At 40.8% G+C, this 21,898-nt stretch overlaps 1 protein-coding gene across 1 annotated transcript in view; it reads left to right on the top strand.

Annotated features, from left to right (window-relative positions):
* The window catches only part of ADAMTS5 (ADAM metallopeptidase with thrombospondin type 1 motif 5), a 51,297-nt gene that overhangs the window by 19,669 nt on the left and 9,730 nt on the right, over nt 1–21,898 (top strand). The window contains exons 3-7 of the mRNA XM_050957463.1: nt 9,296–9,463; nt 16,237–16,520; nt 18,702–18,885; nt 19,380–19,555; nt 20,513–20,688. Of these exons, the coding sequence (XP_050813420.1) occupies nt 9,296–9,463; nt 16,237–16,520; nt 18,702–18,885; nt 19,380–19,555; nt 20,513–20,688 (988 nt within the window). The remainder of the gene's footprint in view (nt 1–9,295; nt 9,464–16,236; nt 16,521–18,701; nt 18,886–19,379; nt 19,556–20,512; nt 20,689–21,898) is intronic.

The raw sequence follows: 21,898 nt of genomic DNA, 5'->3' as shown, positions 1-21,898 counted from the left end.
CCCAGTCCACTGTACTTCACCACACAACAGCGTGTGGAACTCCTGTTTACTTCATGGAGAGTTACGCATGCATAGAAACTTGCCAGGTGAGGCTCCAATTGAACATTTCATTGTTCTTTATTTCAACTTTGCCGAAGACGATTTTGGTAAGCAGTGATGCGGGATAACATCAGTCTCCCTGCTAGGAACCTTAACATTCATTTGGACTTTTGAAAATTGCCTAATTCTCCATATGTGATCAAACTGACACATCACTGCTCTCTGTATCCTCCTGAGTAATGTGTCTCACCTATGCTCTTCCCAGTGTTTCATTTTTAGAATGTAACTTGACATTTACAACACTGAATTAATTAAGCTTCTGTCTGTTCATTAATTTCATTCTTTTTCCTGCAATTCCTCCTCTCCACTTTCACCAGATAGGTACAGTCATGACATTATGGAGCTATATGGAAGCTACAATTTGGGAATAACACATTTAATACTGAAACCTTTTCTCTGTGTCAACATCCTATAGTATATGTTAGCACATGCTCCCATATTGTGAGAACCCAGTTTACAGTTGCAAGTGCAAATACTGTTAACTCTGAAACCATGCTTCTGAGCTCAATATAAAGACAATGGTATTGCAATCCTTACTCAGGAAACACATAATGAAGTACAGACACAAACCAGAACCCCAGATGCAAAAATGATAAAAGGCTTGAGGGCAGGTTCAGAACCTGGACCCAGCTGTCCTCACAATTTGATAGTTGTCTCTTATCTCCATAAAAGGCCAAACCAAGAACCTGGATCTGAACCTCTCTCACACTGAAATAGGCATGTTCAAACTCTGCATGCAAACTTTGTGACTCTGACCCTTCTCCACAAGACTTTGAAGTCAATGTGAGTTTTGCTTGATATCTGAACACCGCTTTTGCTCACAGATAAATTATATTATATGACAGATATGTGAGCAAGCATATCTTTGCTTATGTCTGTGTTTTAACATTTGTGTTATTTTGTATGTGCGCAAAATGTAACTAAATTCACAGTAGCTTTTTGTTTTTACTGATAAATATGTAGCCTTTGAGTTTAAGGCTGTCAAGATAAAACAGATAAGAAAAAGCCCCAGGCTAGATAGGAACAAATCTTTTGTAGTCCTTCCATCCCAAGGAGATACATTGCCGAGGGCACAGAATCTCATAGCACAAGAAACAATGGTGAAGGATGTCTAACTTTCATCTTACTCTTCCCACATGAAAGGTAAAGTTTGGGCAAATATCCAGGTGACTATAATTAGGCTGAGTTCCCTTCTAAAACCAAGACACTACAGTTCATTCAAATCTTCTCGAATAGTATCCATGGGAAGAACTACTTAATACATTCTTTTTATATCTTCTTTTTCAAGCTTACATTTTAACTTTTGATACTACCAAAGCATCTGGGTTAAGCCCTCAGGAACAAGATGAGCACTGAACTCTAAGGGTATGTCTACACTACCCACCAGATCAGCGGGTAGTGATCGATCTATCGGGGATTGATTTATCGCGTCTAGTGTTGCGACACCCCCTGCCCAGTGTAGACCTAGCCTAAGCCCTGGTGAGAAGTAAGGAACAGGGCAGAGACTTCAGCTGCTGTTTCAAAAACAAACATGAGCTGTACAAAAGGTTTGTAGTTAATGCCAGGTTAAATTTTTACTAAAAATTCTTGGCTCATCCAGAAATATTTTTACTAACTTGTAATGATGATAATTGTTCCACCTGCTGCACACATGGGGCTTAAAAATAACCCTTTTCCTGAAGCTAGGGCAGTTTGTTATTGGCTATAGGTGGGAGTGGAAGGTGGGATGGCGAAAGAAGGTTGATTTGATTTAGAATACCTGAATCCTCAATTTCTGAACATATGTAAGTTTTCTTTCTCTAATGCTTGTTTTAAGCATGTTAAGTTCCTTGCTTTACTGAAGGCTGTAAAGTGATTTTGAAGGAGAAGTGAGAGGATCCAAAATCAGAGCAAAATGTTCAGCCAGAGACTTAGGAAATGGCTTAGACACAACAGCCTCACTGCCGAGTTTTACTGCTGTGGTTAGAGGTTTTCGGGAGTTGTGCTGATGTAGGTAGGAATATACCCCCATACATGATTAGATTAAACAAGGCTATGTTTTGAAAAGCTGCAGTGGCTCTTGAAACATCATAAATTAAAGCCACAGAGTCAAATATCAGTGTCCCAGCCATCTGAAGGGAAGTGGGAATGAAACCAGATTTTGCCTGATGTTTCAACATGATCATTATTATCAGTAAAAGTGTATATTGGGCATGTGCATCGCATCGCATACCCTTTCATGTTCTAGAGGCAAGCAAAGCATTTTTTAATGTTCTGGTAGTGCTGTAAATGAAGATAAACGTTGTGCTCCTGATCCATGTAGTCCTCATGTTGTAGTCAGAGAACCAATGAACCTGGCACAGGGAGATGTAATTTATACATTCCTGAAGCATCTAATCTCCTTGTGTCTCATTAGGGAATTCATGTGGTGTTCCTCAAAATTTGGGAAACAGATTTAAGGCACAGGAATCCTGCTGACGGAGGCTGCTGAAAGAATGTGCTGAATCAGCACATCCTCTGGCCATGCCTTCTTCCCAGGCAATGCTAAACATTTTTTGGGATGAGCTACTTTTCTGCAGTCCTCCCTCTCCATCTTCCCCGCTCACCCCAGTGGAGGCAAGATGGCAGCTGTTCTCTTCTCTTGAACCTTTCCTCAGTGGCCTTTCTGCCACCCATGTGCCCCATCAAGGTCGACACCAGCAGATCCTGATGTAGATCCTGGACTGAATGTCTATGTGAACTCCCATTGCAGCCTGTTATGATAAGTGACTGGTAGGAGTTCTGTCTATGCGAGGTCTGTAAGACAAGGCCCTTGTGTTGTTTTCTGTCTTTGTCTGCTATTGCACTGAACTTCAATGAACTCATTAAGGTTCAGGTCAGTGATCCAGAGCTTTACTAACTATAAGATTTTAAAATTGCCTCTGGGCTGAAGATTTAAGTTAAAAAGTAATTTTTTGGTCATAATTGAAGAATACCAGTCAGAGAAAATGAAGATTCAAATGGAAGTAGAGGGGAAAGCACATTGGTAGATTCTCAGTATGAATTTTGTTGTGCTTTTACAATTCAAAACACCTTATAAAACAGAACTTTGTAAATCACTATTCCATAGGGTCATCGGTTTTTATGTAAAGCTCCCATTGACTCCAGAGTGATCTCTCCCTGTGAGTGATAGCAGGATGTGGCTCTTAATGAAGACCAATTGTTTTTCATAGTTAGAAAAATAATGTAAAAAAATTGTTTTCATTCTAAACGAGTTACTGCACGGAAGTGAAAAAAAGTGATTATCCAAAATGTATGGACTGGTGATTAGAGCAAAAACCTCTGAGCCAGGGTATCACTGGACTCTAATCCCATGTGAGCTACTGACTCATTGTATAACCTTGGGCAAGTCTCTTGACCTTCTTGTATCTCAATTATCCCAGCTGGAATATTAGTTGAAAGGTATGCTGAAAATAGATGCTTCATCTGAGCTGAGCTTCTCTGAGCTGAGCTTCCTAAGTAAACAAATTACATTGTTTATAATATTTTTTAGCATGCTGTGTCATCGCATGTGTCCAATGATCAAACTTAGTTTAGTTTAGGGACTATACTTTAGTATGCTGTTTAATCCAGGGACTAAACTTGAATGTATACCCATAACAGACTTTACTCCCAAACACGATTTTGGATGTTTGATTGCATTTTACATTGCAGTTTACATGCTATATGTTGGGCCCAATTCTCATTTAGGCTGTTCTTGGGACAGGCAAGGCTGGCCTTATCATGAGGTGAACTGAGGTGGCCGCCTCAGATGCCAGACTCGGATTGGGGGTAGGGGGTGACAAAGTAGAGAAGCCATGGCTTAATTACTCAAAAACCCAGAATACTGCATATTATTTTGGTTGCAAACTCTTCCAGTGTAAAGTTCCAGCCACATTGGGTTCTACAGGAACAAAGGATTGGAAAAATCTGGCTAGAAATCTGGCATGCCATAAGAAGGCAGCAAATCACCAGAGAGCATTCCATAGGTGGAAAGAGCTTGAGATGAGACTAAGGTTAAAGGCCACCATAGATGATCAGCATCAAGAAAAGATTGCATCAGCGTCTCTTTACTGGCAAAATGTTCTGAAAAGGCTCATTGCCCTTGTGAGAATGCTTGCTACCCAAAATCTAGCACTGCGTGGCACTTCAGATCAGCTGTATGTGCCAAACAATGGAAACTTCCTTAAAATTGTGGAGCTGATGGCTGAGTTTGATGCTGTACTCCAGGAGCATCTAAGAAGAGTCACCACCCAAGAAATGTACACACACCACTATCTTGGAAAAACAATTCAGAATGAGATCATACAGTTACTGGCAACAAAAGTCAAACAGATCTGAGGTCAGCAAGATATTACTCTGTTATTCTGGACTGTACACCTGACATCAGCCATACAGAACAAATGACTTTAATGGTGCATTTTGTAACAGCAACAGAACCTAGTGAAAATGTCCCTGCAATGGTGACTGTCAGAGAGCATTTTCTAGAATTTATTGACATTGATGATACTACAGGAGCTGATATGACAGTGTTGACACATGATGATGTTCAATATTGATGCGAGTGATTTAGGTGATGAACTGAAAGTCCTTTCAAGATACATTTCAGCAGGATCAACTCCAAAGGCTGTTCTGGAATATATGTGCACAGATAAAATGACCACACTCTTTCCAAATGCTTTTGTTGCTCTGTACATACTTCTAATACTTCCTGTAACACTTGCCAGTGGAGAACGCAGCTTCTCCAAGCTGAAGTTAATAAAAATACATCTATGCTCCACAATGACACAGGAGAGGTTGGTCAGCCTTGCAACCATCTCAGTGGAGCATGAACTGGCCCAGACTGTGGACCTTCAGGAAGCAGTTCAGATTTTTGCAACCAAGAAGGCACGTAAAGCACCACTTTTATTATTCAAACAGATTAAAATGCCAGTGTTTACTGTGCAGACAGGAAAAGTTACATTTGCTGTTCAGGCATTAGAAAGTTGTGTTACTTAGAATTTTTGAACAAGGCATTTTAAGTTGTTAGTTCTCCTTTATTGGGGTAGGTAGTAGAGCAGAATTGAGAACTTTCAAAGTTTTGGCCCAAGTGAAGGGGCATGGAGGCATCATTTGAGCTCCCCGCCTCAGGTGCCAAAATGTTGTGGGCTGGCCCTGGGGACAGGGATGGAGAGTAAAGGTGGTTTGAAGCTACCTTTTCACTCCCCATGTACAGAGGCCCACTGGGATCTACTTGACTCTCAGCATAAGTTAGTGCAGACTCGGTGCCCTCAAACTTCAGTTCTGCTTTCACAGAACTGGGAAGAAGATAACAGCCAAAATGTTCTGGTCACAGCTCCCAACACACCCCGTATGTGCCCCCAAACCATCCTTTATTCCAGGTGCTGTGAGCAAGGCTAGCATAAAGCCCTTTATGCGAGCTCCACGCTGGCCAGAGAGAACCTCTGCAACCCTTTGTTCTGCCAGAGAACAGTAAAGGAATTGTGGTCTAACTGAGAATCAGGCCTATTGTGCACTGGTTTTCAGAGAGGATTTAGGCTTTGGTGGGTTTGTGACAGTCCCTTAGGAGTATTTTCACTTTTCTGCAAGATTCTGTTTGTCCAGCCAAGACTATAGGCCCCAACCCTGTGAGGTGTTAAGAATTGCTCCATAGTGCTGAGTTCTGTCCTCTCCCATTGGCATCAATAGGTTCTGAGGGCACATTGACAACGGGGATTCAGCATTTCTAATGAGAAAGTCCTTATACTGTTTTAATGTTGCTTTTAATAGTTTGGAAAATAAGCAATCCTTCCCTAATTTCAAAACAGATGCATTAATGAGGCTGTGAGTCCATTTACATTCTCTTTTGCTGTTTTGGAAGAGAACAGTTTAATGTGTAAGAAGACTAGCATGCACCAGGGGGAACTGTGCATCATCCACTCTCTGTTTCTTTTACCCTTTTGTGCATTCCTGCAGCATAACATAACTAAAAACCGTCCTTCTGGGAAAATAAGATTGTGTCATTTTCACTCAGTGGGAACTGTCAACGCCAATAAGATGCCTCATTCAGTAAAAAACCTAAGATGATCTTCTAACTCAGTCAGAGTCAGTCATTGTCAGACAGCCGTTGGGAGCCTTTTTAGTGTTGTTATTATTCTTTCCTGACTTGAAGTTCATAGTAGTACAAAGTAGTGTCATGCTGCTGTTGGCACCATTTATAAAAACACTTGTTAGGAGAATATTTTCCCAAGATTTCTGTTCTTATCTGTAGTTTTCAGTGTGGTTTTGCCTGCTTATAGGTTGCATGTGCAACTTTAATTCAGGCATTCTCTAACTTTTGAGTGCTTGACTTTGCTACCCTACTATTCGTTCTGTGTAGAGGTGGGTGTGGATATGGGTGCTAGTGTTGGATATGTGGATGGAAGGATAGAAAGGAAGGTACATGTGACAAGAGGAAACAATAATGCCTGTTCCCCACCTGTACAATGGTGATAATAATTCTACCTTTTTCCCACTCTTTTTTTGTCTTGCCTATTTAAATTGTAATTTCAAATTTACTATCTCAGAAATCAGGAAGCTACTAAAATTGTTTTTTGACAGAATTGATTACTCACTTTTTTTAACGTGCCAAAACATTGATTCTACATTCTCTAAATTTGCTTTAGTTAACAAAACTGTAGCTGTATGAACAAGCTCCAAAATAATCTGAGCCTTTTACTTTGAGATAGGAAGCCCAGTAAGATCTAAATTAAAGGTGATTAATAGTTTCCCAAGCAGCAACAATGTCATTCATGAATGACATTGAGTTATTGCAACGTCATGTTATTGTACTGAGTTATTGCAATATTTTTAATTAAAAAATAACAGGAGGCTATATTGCTCCTAAAACTGTAGGCCAAATTCTGTTGTCAGTTACCTTGATGTAAATCTGGATTAGCATCAGATTCTGCTCTCAATTACAGAGGTATACATCTTGAATAGTTCCAATGGACAGTGTGAACGTTGATTCACTACAGCACTTGCAACTGTGAAAAGTTTAGTAGTCCATTGAGTGACTTAGGTCACCATTAATTTTGTTAGGTAGTAATTGGACTACATGAGCAGATGGCATATATTTATAGGGCCAGCTTTGTGCTGATCCAGCTATGTTATCCTGGAACATACTGGGGAATATATAAAAATGTATAAATACATTTTTTATTTAACCTCACTGATGCTTAATATTAACTTCAGTGGGTCTTCCCTTTTTATTGTTAAGTTTTGTACTTGCTGATTCACACTCAATCGCTATCCATATCCAAATACTCAGTGTATAGCGTGTGCCATGTAATGTTATGTATCCCTACTTTTTATGGAATCATAATGGCAAATATTTAGCTCAATGCCCAAAGACTTAGAAATGCAGCTCCTCTTGTTGTTAATGGGATTTGAATGCCTTATTTCACAAACACATTATCCTGAAAATAATTAATGCAACCTTAGTATCCTCTAATGACCTTTGATATTTAGACTTCACGCTGTCAATTGTTTTTGAGCCATTAAAGCTGCCATCCATTATGCTGTTAGATCTCATCAGCATAGTATTCTCATGGCTGTTAGGCTATTTTTAATTATTTTTACGTTAATACTCCTATTATTTTGATTGGAAATATATATAATCAATGCATCAACAAGTTCATTTAGCTTTAGCCACAGTAATAGCCAGTTGTTCTCATTAGAAACTGACCAACACTCCTGCAACATGTCAGCCGAGTTGTGGGAATTAATGGTGTAAATTTGTTACAAGGCAGTGATTTAACAAGTCAGCACAAAGCAGTTCTAGTTACATGGCTAAGAGGCTTATGTGAGTCTGATTTTATTAATATGTCAGTTGGATTGCTCGTAGAGTTCTTTTCAGACATTGAATACACTCTGGTGCCTGCCGTTCATTTCATTAATGTGATACAAGTACTGTGAACTGATAACATCGTATGGTGAGACAGCAAAAAGAAGCGTGGTCTTCAGGTTTCTTGAAGAAGCTCATTGTTTGAGTAAAGGCTTGCAGGGCTTTTAGCAAATTCAGAAGCAGAACATCATAGAGCCTTCATTGTTAAATTCGTTGTTGATATGCTAAGCTATCAGTCTATAACATCATAGAATTTGTAATATAGATTGCCAATGACACATTGATTATTCAATCGCTCTTTCTAAGAGATCCATCTCTTCAAGATAATAATATTGCCATTACATTTTATTCAGCATCAATAGTTGCCTTCAACAACAACAAAAAATTCAGCTCTTTTAAACTGATGTTTGCATGGAGTGTTTAAATGGTAATGTAGGGCCAGAATTGACCACCCTAAAACATGAGTACTGCCTTCCTGCACAGTGAGGGTAGCAGAATATGGCTCATACATATTAAATATTCCTAAAGGAAAATATTCATATGTACAGAGAAAAAAATGCCTACATGTCATAGATATCACAACTCTATAATTAGACATTCATTACATGTACCGGTAAATATTTGATTTACTATATTATTACAGTAATGTATGAATGAGTGCAAGCATACTGTTGTATAGAATTGTTATTTACATTGTATTACCACATAATAATATCACATTACTATAGCAGACAGTAATGGGGATCAATTTTCATTGCAATGTACAGGTTTTAACTATATGAGACTAATTAAATTTAAAGAGAGTTGTATAGCTAAATTCTGCTGAACATTTATGCCACAGTATGTAGGAATACATTATATGTTTTCTTGAAATAGAAAATGTATTTGAATGAATAGAGCAAACACATTACTTCCGAAGACTGAGAGAAGTAGATGTTGCTAATTTAGCAGCTCAGTAAATCTGGTATTTGAGCACACTCAGAGATATTCATCTTGAGCACCCTCCTGACAAGTCAGTAACAGAATATCAATGTATTTGTAGAGATCATTGTTTGTCCTCCTTTTTACACCTTTTGTCCCCAATCCTGCAAACACTAAGGACCAGATCTTCAGTTGATATAAATCAGCATTGCTCCATTTATGTCTCAACTGATGTAAATCAGCAGAACTCTGTTGACTTCAAGATGAGAATCTGACCAATGGGAAGCTTAAAATTGGTCATCTTCATGTTGTCATTTCAGATTGATGCATCCAATTCTGAATATACACTTCACTTGCTAAAATCCTATTCACTGCAAAATAATATAATTACATTTCCTACTTGCATTCCTACAGGGCACCTGCTTGGGCTTTCCCATGATGACTCCAAATTCTGTGAGGAGAACTTTGGCTCCATGGAAGATAAGCGCTTAATGTCCTCCATCCTGACTAGCATTGATGCTTCCAAACCCTGGTCAAAATGCACTTCAGCAACCATAACTGAATTTTTGGATGATGGTCATGGTACGTATTATTATACCTGGGGTCAGATATAGATTTCAGCTTTGCACGCTCCTGTTATATATCACAGCAGTGTTTACAGAAAGCTCATTCTTATGTTATCAGGAAAATTGTGAACCAGATTCTGCCATCCTTACTCCTACTGAGCACTACCAAGCGGCTACTTGCAAGCAGTAGGTAGTACACAGCGTGCCTAGGAACTTGTTTGTATGAACAGTTAGCACGTGGCAAGCTGGGGTGTAAATCGACTCCTGTTTCAAAATGGTGTAGCTCAAAGCACACTATGGAATGTTCAGTGTGTGGTGTCCACATGGACAGTTAGTACACAGCAGGCTGGTGCAGGATAGACTTACACCCAGCTTGCACTGCATTTTAACTGTTCATATAGACAAGCCCTAAGAATGGCAGAATCTAGCCCCTTGAGTAGCCTGCATAACATAGATAAGCATGGATAGAATGTAGGCGGAATATGGTCAGTGATGTTTTCACTGGGAACGTTGGTGAAGTCTAGCTAACAACCACAGTATTACTTTTTGTTTCCAAATGCTGAAGAAGAGAGTCCAGAGAGCATTTTACACAAAAGATGCATGAACACCTTGGCTTATCAAGTAATTAAAATGGGCATTAAAGGTTATCAGGTATTTGGCTAAAAAGTGAAGATGCTACACTTAAAAGCCTCATTCCTCCTACTTATATTATTTATTATTTATGTCATGTTAGTGTCTAGAGGTGCCAGCCAGGAATTAGGACTCCTTTATGCTAGGCATTATTGATACACATAACAAAAAGACAACCTCTGCTCCAGGGATCTTACAGTCTACTATACAGTACTTTAGAGAACAAAACTAATATTCTATCTCTTGCCAAAACGAGGTAGCTATTTAGAAATTTCTAGCATACTCAGAGGACTGAGTCTGACGAAGTGGGTATTCACCCATGAAAGCTCATGCTCCAATACGTCTGTTAGTCTATAAGGTGCCACAGGATTCTTTGTTGCTTTTTACAGATCCAGACTAACACGGCTACCCCTCTGATACTCAGAGAAGAAGGGCTCCTCGGCTAGCAAGCCAGAGTCTTTAGTCAGGGTCTTTGATTATTAACCTGATCCTGAATAAATACTATACAATGTAGTATGTTAACATTTTATTTAACTTTGACTTAATAAAAAGCTATTTTTTTAAAAAGCATAATCAATAATCCTAAATGCATTTTAAATTATTCATTGTACTTGCAAAGCAACTGCAATTCTTAAACAAGCCAAGAATATTCCAAAATACTGAGATAAAAATTACGTAATTGAGCAAATGGATCAAGTTGTTATGGTAACTTCAGTACTTATGGATGAAAGGTACCGCATGCCTGCAGAATGTACAGGATTCTTTTTTTAAAGCAAGTAAAGTAAATATTTTATTGGTAATTTCAGGGCTGTCCAAAGTGCTTTATCCTATTATTGTATCTGGAAAATTACTTCATTTTTTCTCTCCTAATTTTATGAGCTCCATTAATCTAGGGTTGTCCTGTTTTATGGTACATATCACTTTGGCATTAATTTAATTTAACAGGTTAGTTTCCACATGTGCAAGAGCAGATCTGTATCACATAGCTGTGTCAGGCCTGGAGCAGACCAAAGAATGAACTGTGATTCAGAACCACAGTTTATCCCCTTTCCCCCCACCTTTCTCTGGAGAGGGAGTAAGTTACTTCATCCTTTTTCTCCCGATACTGTGAACCCAGGCAGCTACTCTATGAGGGGCAATGAGTATGAGTTCGAAGACAGGGCTCCTCCCATTCTCCTCACTGCCAATTTTCTTGCATTGGGAAGTGTATAGGGAATAGCCCCTGCTCCCTATCCCATGGCTGGAGTCACGATCTGAGCTGGAGAGTAACTGGAGTTGTGACAATCAAGCCCAAAGGACTCAGGCCATTTACTTCAATGGGAGCAGGTTGGGCACCAAATCATTCAGGACCGTGTTCCAATCCCCTAACTCACAATGAGTAGTACCTTAGCACACAAGACATCCCCAAGATTTTGGTGCCACCTCTCCCACAGTAACATACTACACAAAGTGAGGAAGGCTCTCAGAATCTTGCTTTCATTTAACATGATTGGGTCAGGTTGTGTTACCCTTACTCACCCTGCTGAGCACTTAGTCACTAACACCAATAGGTCCACTGAAATCTCTAACATGGTGAAGTGCTCAACAATCTGACCTACAAGCTGCTTTCATGCCTGGCATTACTCCATTTATTTCAAAATCATAATGGAGTCCCTGTGGAAGCTCAGGCAGTCTGATTGTTTGAGTGTCTGAACTTTCAGACATCTTTTCTAAACAAAGACATTTATGGTAATAGAGTTTTGTTTCATTCTATTGTATCCCCTTGTGGGATCTTCTGTCTATTTTTAAATCAAGGATTTGTATTGACAAAAGATAAACATAGCCTATGAAATCAAACTCCTCTCCCAACCCCCCCATCCAACAGTCTAAATTGTTACATTTCCCTGAATAACAATGTTGCATGGAGCATTCGGTGTACAAGGAATGGGAATCTTTTAGTTTATTCTTTTTCAGGCTCACTGAAATCACAGATCAAAAGCTCCCACTTAGATTAATGCCCCTGCATGCACTATACAAATTATGTCACTTCAGCCACTGAACCCTATTGGATCATGAAGCCATTTTGAAAGTTGGGGTGTATTAAGAGTAAACAGGACCTAGATCAGTGGTGGGTAACCTGCGGCCCACGGGCCACACGCAGTCCATCAGGGTCATCTGCTGGCGGGCCACGAGAAAGTTTGTTTACATTGACTGACTGTCCGCAGGCCTGGCCGCCCACAGCTCCCAGTGGCCACGATTTGCCATTCCCAGTCAATGAGAGCTGCGGGAAGCGACAGTCAGCGCATACCTGCAGCCCACACTGCTTCCCGCAGCTCCCATTGGCCAGGAACGGCGAGCCGCAGCCAGGGAGCTGCGGATGACTGTGCCTACATACAGTCAATGTAAACAAACTGTCTCGCAGCCTGCCGAAGGATTACCCTGATGGGCCGCAAGTGGCCCGCGGGCCACAGTTTGCCCACCACTGACCTAGATACATCAGATTTTCAGGGCTCCCCAAAATAATTTTGTGCCACCTCTTCCCCCACTGCACCCTTTCCCCTCTTGGCCAACTCCTGGTGGCTGAAGTTTAGGATGGCTCCCTCTGATTTTTTCTTTTGAAGAAGTTATCTTTCTGCAATCTCCCATGTAGACAGATGAAAAGACCATGACTCCAAAATGCTATCAGGCAGCGAGAGGTACCTACGCATTCATTCAGACATAATGAGTGCGGAGCTGCAGCTGCCACACTATAGAGGAGGAGATACCTTGCATGACATACTGTAGCATCTCTGAGAGAGAAAGAGAATATCTCCATATACAGAGACAGAGGTTGTTTGTCTCTGTCTTTTACATTGTCATGTGCAATCTAAAATAGGAGAGATTGTACAAGAAGAACAAACTTTCTTTCTTTCTTTGGAACATAGTAAACTAGCACTGTATTTTGCTTTGGACAAATGGGAGTTTGTGACTGTGACAACTAGAACATGTCAGCATTGACGTGAGAAAATAAATAAATAAAGTACTCCATCTGCTGCATGTTACAGCTAAACTTACAGAAACTGAAATTAAATCCAAATGGCTGGACTTATTGGTAGGCTGCCTTCGTAAAAGAAGGGTGACTTCCTTACTAAGACTTTAGTTAACCTTTCCATATAGTTTTTTCCCCCATCGATCTAAGGTGCTTTTATGGCCCTATTACCACAGTATTTGAGCATCTCACAATCTTTAATATGTTTATCCTTACAACATCACCTGTGAAGTAGGCAAGTATCATTATTCCCATGTTGCTGACAAAGAATCAGAGAAACTAAGCGACTTGCCAAAGGTTACAGAAGAAATCTGTGGTGGAGCAGTGAGTTGAACTGAGGTCTTCTGACAGCTAGCTAGCGCCCTAACCACCAGATCCTCCTCCTTCTCCTTTTGCAGCCATGAATTAATTGCTGACTTTATATTACTGATTTGATTTAAGGCACCAATATGATATTGTGAAAGAAAAGGCCTACTTACTCTTCAGAAGACAGGAAAAAATCCTTCCATTTGCCCTTACGTTCTCTTTACCATATTATACTGATTATCTGTATTTTTGGTCATTATTTATTGCATGCAGGCAATGTGTTCAGTACCATACGTAGCCTAGACAAAGAGAGTCTCTGTCCCAAGAAGTTTACAAGTTATGCTTATCTGCCTCATGCAGAGTTTTATTGTGTAATTCTCTTTTGTGCAACATGTGTGTAAGACATGTAAGAGATAGTGAGATGGCTTGGACTGCATTGCCATCAAACGTCAGTAACGTTTACCGTAATTCTAGATCTTTGTTTAATCAGATCTAGACTGTGCAGTCAGTCATAGTGCGGTTGTGTTCACAGATCTTGGCTAAAATAGAAGCTTGGAAAATAGCTGAAGCTCACCCTGCCTATGTTTATAGTCCCTAGATATATTTGTCCAGGGGCTGGAGACAGGACACTTTTAGTAAAGAGAACTCATCTCTGGAATTCACTCCCCACCCAGTTAGGAAAAATCTGAGTTTGTTGATTTTCTGGGCATGAGGGCCCATATGTAGAATGTCTATTCTTGAATGAACATTTGGGTTTTAACATGTGTTATCTAAGAGAACAGAAAATTCTAGTGTATAGAAGGACACAATCATTTTAGCTGGTCATGGTTAATCCAAAGATCAACTAAAATGACTGTGTCCTGTCTACATTAGAATTTTCAATCATATCAGTTAACACATGTTAAAACCCAATAGTTAGTTCAAGTGTAGACAAGCCACTGGGGGCTGAGGAATGTTTGAGTATTAATACTATGGCAGTTTTGTATTATTTGTGTCATATGTTTCAAAATGCGGAATTGTTGGTGCCATTAGAGTTTGATAAGCACTATGTATATCTGATAGTAATGAATACAACTAAGTCTAACAAGCTGGTCCTCTCTCTTGTCAGCATCCCGAAGTGGTGCTAACTTCCTCCATCAGCAGGAATGGTGTGACGGGGCAGACATTTGCTGGTTTTTATATTTTTACTGAACACAGTTTTTGATAGAAACTGCTGCTAGTTCTAATTTTCCTTTTAGAAACCCAAGCCCTTTGTCTTGCAAAAATATCTGTGTGTCGTCACACCCCACTATGCCTTTAATATTTTATTTTACAAGACACATTTCACAATGGGGTCCTTTGAATGACTTTTATCTTGGGACACCAGCCTATCTGTTAGAAGAAGCACACCTTGTTTTAATTTTTAAAAAGGCAGTGTAGTCCAGACTAAAGATAAGATCAACATGTTGGGTAAGTCAAGGCCACCAAGGGACAAATGAGCAACAAACTTAATGAAATGGGTCTTCTCAGTAATAAATAAGTGATGATGCTGAAAGGCTTTTTGGCTGAATTTAGCTGTTGAGAGCCCTTAGTGGTCTTTAGGGAAAGCAAACAATTGCAGTAAATGTGTTTTCTTGAGGGTAATAAACCTGTTGTTCATTTTTTTAAAGCCTCTAAACTAGATCTTGAAACATGATGCCAGATCTTGAATTCTCATATTTTGTAAGCTATGGTAATTGTGAAGTATTTATATTACACATTTTTTACCCATGAGTGGGCGTGGGTGGTGGTAGTGTTGGTTGCAAAGCAAGATGGGTTGTGGTAAGTTATTCTGGCTGAGGATAAGTGAAGTATGCCCATACCACATGATATGACAGAGTTTAGAGTGAAGACCGTTTCCCACATCAGCATGTGAGTTTGTCAGTGGTGTGAAAAATTTTGTTAGAACAGGACTCTTGAACAATGTGAATGTGCTTTGCATTTTTAAAGAGAGAGGGAGCCAGGCAGATTTTTGACATTTGCAAATAACAGTGTTCTATCTGATATTTTGATTTATTTTCTTTTTTATTTGAAGATTAATAGAACTGTTCAAACTGGGTCCAGAAGTGGCTAACTGTGATTCTTTACACAAGGAGCGCAATGCAAATTTACCACCAACGTAACCTTTGATATGCTGCTCATATTTTCCTTTGAACTGATGTTTTTTTTCTTAAAGGGCTCCACTGACTACAAATCTATTTTTCCATGCATTTTCTGGCTTTCCTTTAAAAGCATTGCCTTTTCAAATGTTCTGGCTCAAAATTCAAATGACAGCTTTGCTTATTTTATGTGTCTCTTGATCATGCCTCAAATCACAGATTGATAAATAGAGTGGAACCCACGTTGAGTGAACTCAGATACAGTGAAACACAATGCAAGTCCCAAATTGCCTCAATGCAGTTCAGTGTTCTCATGTTTATAGTTTTGGGGGGCAGGGAGGAAGGGCTCACCACAAGATGAAATAAACAGCTAGACAAACAAGAGTTTGATACCTGTTCCCTGAAGAAGTGAGGTTTTTTACCCGTGAAAGCTTATGCCCAAATAAATCTGTTAGCTTTTAAGCTAACGGACTCCTTGTTGTTTTTGTGGATACAGACTAACACGGCTATCCGCTGATACTTGATTCCTTGGAGTGCTGCAGATAGAGAATCTAGTTGCAGTAACAGTGCCTGATCCAAAGCCTGCTGAAGTCAATGGGACTATTTCTGTTGACTTCATTGAGGTTTGGATCTGGTCCATAATCTTTATCACTCTGTCTGGCTTGAAAGCTAGAGGTCCTATAGTACAGATAACGAGGAAGTGAGTAATAAATTGGATTGTTCTTTCAGGGAACTGTTTACTCGACCAACCACGAAAGCAGATCTTGGGCCCTGAGGAGCTTCCAGGACAAACGTACGATGCCATTCGTCAATGCAAACTGGCATTTGGACCTGAGTACACAGTGTGTCCTGGCATGGACGTATGCTCTCGCCTGTGGTGTGCAGTTGTTCGCCAAGGTCAGATGGTGTGTCTGACCAAGAAGCTACCTGCTGTGGAGGGGACACCATGTGGGAAAGGAAGGATCTGCCTCCAAGGAAAATGTGTTGACAAAACTAAGAAGAAATATTATTCGGTATGTTACTGCTCCAAGGGCCAAAGCTTGAGGAAATCTTAGAAGGCTTGATCCTGCAATGTGCTGATTGTAACGGGTGTTAAAGGGACGGAGCATTGGCAGGGTTACACCTATAGTCTACAGCAGGGATCGGCAATCTTTGGCATGCCAGGGTAAGCCCCCTTGTGGGCCGGGCTGGTTTGTTTACCTGCCGCGTCCACAGGTGTGGCCGATCGCAGCTCCCACTGGCCGTGGTTCACCACTCCAGGCCAATGGAGGCAGCGGGAAGCAGCGGCCAGTACGTCCCTCGGCCCACGCCACTTCCTGCAGCCCCTATTGGCCTGGAGCAGTGATCTGCGGCCAGTAGGAGCTGCGATTGGCCGAACCTGCTGACGTGGCAAGTAAACAAACTGGCCCAGCCCGCCAGGGGGCTTACTCTGGTGGGCCGCGAGCAGAAGGTTGCCGATCCCTGGTCTATAGAGTAAAAACTGCCTTCTTGTTTATTTGATATGCAGTTAATTTGTTGCTGGTGGAGACTCTTTTCTGATACTTTCGGAAAAATGTTGCTGACTGTCAGGAAGCATGTTTTCTTCTTCCAGAGTATTGGAGCTTTCACCCTAGAAAAATTGGAAACATTATTTTAAAATATAGACCTTGATTCTGCAGTGAGATGGAACTCAGGAGATGGAGGGGCTGTCAGGATCCTATTCATAGCTCCCTGGTTCTAAGGCACCACTGACATAAGTTAAATATGCATAGCTTTAATTTACGCCACAGAAGAAAAATTCCTTGAGGACCTTAAACCAGTGGAGAATCAGGTATATTGGAGCTCCTCTTCAACATGTCCCTGATAGAAAGAGCAGATTTTTCGAGCAGGAGGCATCAGAGCCGGTACAAGAGGTGACAGAGCCCCCTCCACCAGCTTTACATGGTTGGAGTTTCTCCATACACAGGGAAACTCTCCAGTGCAAATCTTGAGCTGCTTGAAGTTCACGTTGCATGACGCTGATGCGAGAAACAGTACAAATCCTAAAAGAAGGTCCCTGCCCCAAAGAACTTTGTGAGAATGTTTACAAAATGTTAGAATAATTCAGACCTAAGTGCATTGTCTCTTTATATAACCGTATTTTCTCAAATGACATATTCCCATCCTCCTGGTATAAAATGCATACATTTCAGATGTATAATTACAGTGAAAGTGGTGCATTGTGCACAGAGTTTTTTCTCTTAAATGAACCAAGTTAGTAGAGTGGCAGGCTTAGGTGCAAACAGTATCTGGCTGCTCTCTCTTATGCTAATGCCTCCCAGCACTTTAGCTCGCTGGTTGAGAAGTTGCTTTAACTGCACTCTTTTTGCCACACTCTGTTTTACCAGCTCATACCTTTGCCTCTTGAACTTAGAACAGCTATGAAGTTCAATCTGTATTTCTGTTTATGTGCTGAATAAATTAAAGACAGTTATTTAATTGGAGGAGATTATAGCAATATAATTCAGGAAGATCATTTAATTAGCAATGTAGTAGGCATTCTGTGATATGGCTGACATGCATGTGAAGTGTCACTTTGAAAACAAAAGTGATTTTGGTAAAGGTACCATGAACACTATTCAGATTTCTTGAGAAATCTAAAATACAAATCAGAGTCACATAAGCTTGCTTAGGTTGGTCAGGTCATAGCTATTTATATAACTGAAAATCTAGCAAAAGGACTCCATGATGAAGAACATTATCTCTTTACCACAAGCAGTGCCATACAACTGTACTACTTAATTAATCACAGTGATCAATAATAGCAGCATATTACCTAGGCAGAGTAGAGCTAAGTGAAGTGGGCCTGGAAGAACAATTATCACAAAGAAAGAATGGAAGTGGGACTGGGAGTCCTTTAAATTGAAGTGTGTGCACAGTGAAATGGGTAGAATTTGGTTCTGCAGAGTTAGGCCATATACTGCCCTTGACTCACATCCAGAACTCCTCCGGACATCATGCCACCTACGTGAAGATCAAAGGCAGTAAATGACTGTGACTGCAAGTGAAAAGTTTCTCAGAGTTACTCTACATCCTAATATGAGGAGATCCCCAGTTTAAACAAGAGGAAAAACATCTGCTGTTTTGGGGACAAGTATCCGTGATACTTTTGAGATATAGTATCTTCATTCAGGTTTGGATCATCTTTTCACATCACTCTGTTTCATGTGTTCTAGGCTTCAAACCACGGTAACTGGGGTTCTTGGGGTCCTTGGGGACATTGCTCCCGTACGTGTGGTGGAGGGGTTCAGTTTGCCTATCGTCACTGTAACAACCCAGCTCCTAGAAACAACGGCCGATACTGCACTGGAAAGAGGGCCATCTATCGCTCCTGCAGTGTCGCATCCTGCCCAGCAAATGGTATGTTCTGCAGCAGCCAAAGCTGCTTGACTTTACAGTCTTTGTTCCTGTGATATGGTAAATACTAACCTCCATAGGAGAAAAAAAAAGAAGATGGTGTCCATTGTAGCTTCCCCTAAATGTACCACAATGTGGAAACATTAGCTACAAGTGACAACAAAATCACTGTAACACAGTTTAAATTCAAAAGCATAATTAACCCTGCAAAGAGATAGTGGCTACTGACAGGAGGATTCCGTAAACAGCAGTCCTGCTCTGGAGAAATGAACCAGATGAGCAGAGTTTTGTCATTAAGATGCTTATAATGTCATGGGAGCATTGCCAAAATAAAAGATTCAGAGGATTTTCATAGGCCATTAACAGGTGTTGGGGCAAGGAGAAGGAATGATGTGAATTAAACATGGTATCATAAGACCAAAGAAAGTAGCTGTGCATACTGACATTTGCAGTATATCTTATTATAAACACTAACGAGATGAATGATAATTCTCCAGCTAAAGCCTTTCGACAAGAACAATGTGAAGCAAGAAATGGCTATCAGTCTGATGCAAAGGGTGTCAAAACGTTTGTTGAATGGGTCCCTAAATATGCTGGAGTGCTTCCTGGAGACGTGTGCAAGCTCACCTGCCGAGCCAAAGGGACAGGTTACTATGTCGTGTTTTCTCCAAAGGTAATGTACCTTCAGTGACAATTTCAGTGCCAGGCTCTGAAGGGTATTTTGGAAAGCTCTGTAGCTAGGCTGTATCAAGGAGAATACCTTTTGTTTAATCATATGTTCCAGAAGAGCATTGGCCAGAATTGACCCCTAAAATTAGACAGTTTTCCACATCTAAACATGTGCATGCATATGAAATTGTGTTTGCTAATTCAGCCAGTACTACTTTCACATCAATAGTAGGTAAAAAGGTTTCTCTATTTATAGACGGCAGTGCACATTGGGATCTTTCTAGTTGAAAGGAGTTGCTTTATCTGTCTGCAAACTACTAAATTTTGCTCCAAGCTGCATTGATATGAATCCAGAGTAGCTCACTTAAAGCCAATGGTCTGTTATGTGACCTATGATCACAGTTTATTTCTGACATGATAGAATCAAGAGTAAAGTGATTTCTATGTATCCCTTAGTTGTGTGCCTTTCTTCTTCTAGATGTTCTGAGACTGAATTAATTCAAGTTTTATAAAGTACTTTGAGACGGTTAGATGAAAAGCTGTCTAGGAATGCAAAGTATCACTGTTCATAAAATCATCCTTAAATCAGAACTTCTGATTTAGTGCCTTAGGGTAAACAGAAGAAGAGCCATATGTCAGATGCCTGTGGCCCCTTTGTTAATGTTTCTGCTGCATTAGTGCCCTGAGGGTTAGATTGCATCAGTCCTGGCTGGCAGAATAAGAACTGTATTCTGTTAATCATCACACCAAATGCCAAGCAAGCAGAAAACTGTGAACTAGAACTCACATTCAGAGGGCACTGTTAAAAAACACACTGAGTAATTGCTCCTTTATAGTACAGCTTTAGATAATTCACAGTAGGTATACTGTGGCTGAACTAAAGAAATAGCAGTGCTTGCCAATCAAATACACAAAAGCAAATCTTTTTACAGCTTTAACTAACAAAGACTTAATTCCCCAGGTGACTGACGGAACTGAATGTAGGCCATACAGTAATTCAGTATGTGTCCGGGGAAAGTGCATTCGAACTGGTTGTGATGGCATCATTGGTTCAAAGCTCCAATATGACAAGTGTGGAGTGTGTGGAGGAGACAATTCCAGCTGCACGAAAGTCATGGGAACCTTTAATAAAAAGAGGTAATAATTTTGGATGGAAATAATTGTACCCTTTCGTGCAAGCAGAATTATTAGCAGACTTTTATAACTATAGATGCAAATGAAGCTTACTGAACAGATGTGTCTAAGTTAGAAGGAAAAGTACTGTTCGTAAGTAAGGCTGCGAGTTTATCATGGAGGTCACGGAAGTCACGGATTCCGTGACCTCTGTGATTTCTGCAGCAGCCGGTGCAATTGGCTTAGAGGCCGCTCAGGCAGCAGCCCCTGCGCCAGGTACACCGTCCACTGCTGGGGCAGTCTCAGGCTGCAGCAGAGTTTGGGTGTGGGAGGGGGCAGGGGGTTGGGGCTCAGGACGGGATGAGGCAGGCTCTGGGCGGCGCTAACATGGGGGGCTGCCTGGAAGAAGCAACATCCCTCCACTCAGCTGCTAGGTGGAGGCGTGACCAGGCAGCTCAGGGGGCTGCCTCCGACCAGAGCGGTGGCTTCGCAGTTTCCATTGGTCAGAAACCCCAGCACCCACAGGGACCCCAGACAGCCCTCTCTCCCCACAAGTTCTATTCACTGGTATTTTTAGTAAAAGTCATGGACAGGTCACGGGCCATGAATTTTTATTGATGGCCCGTGACCTGTTCGTGACGTTTACTAAAAATACCTGTGACTAGAATGCAGCCTTAGGCATAAGACCTTGTAAAGGCACAAGTCTGACTGGGTGCCAGATTTCTATTAATTAATTTTATTCATATAAGACATCCCAGAGAGGCACATTTCCTAAGTTTTATTGCACTTCTCAGATGTTTAAAACAAACTTCCTAACACTATCCAGGCTATGTAATAATCAGAGAAAAACATTGCACCCAATTCACTTCTGAGGTTCTGATAGAGAACCTAGGCTGCAGCCCCGCCAATGGAGAGCATCGTTTTGCAAGCTACTTGTAACCATCGATGTACCAGAGGGCCTGGAGCCAGGTTAATATCCCCGAGAATGTAGGGAACCAAACAGAAAGGGTTGGGGCTGGAACAGTCAAGTGATGCACTGATATGGTGCATTTCCCAGGTGACCTCTGCTTGTGAGGGTCCTATGGAGTCACAAATTGAATTTAAAACTGTTCAACTCTGTTGGAGGGCTGGCACTATTACTTACTCCTTGCTAGGTTAGGTGCAGTCTGGAGGCATGGTTGCAAATTACATCCTTCTATAATCATGTGCTCAAATCAAGCATCAACGATATCTT

The sequence above is a fragment of the Gopherus flavomarginatus genome, chromosome 1, assembly GCF_025201925.1.
Source record: "Gopherus flavomarginatus isolate rGopFla2 chromosome 1, rGopFla2.mat.asm, whole genome shotgun sequence".
Lineage (NCBI taxonomy): Eukaryota > Metazoa > Chordata > Testudines > Testudinidae > Gopherus > Gopherus flavomarginatus.
This window is presented reverse-complemented; position numbering and strand designations above follow the sequence as displayed.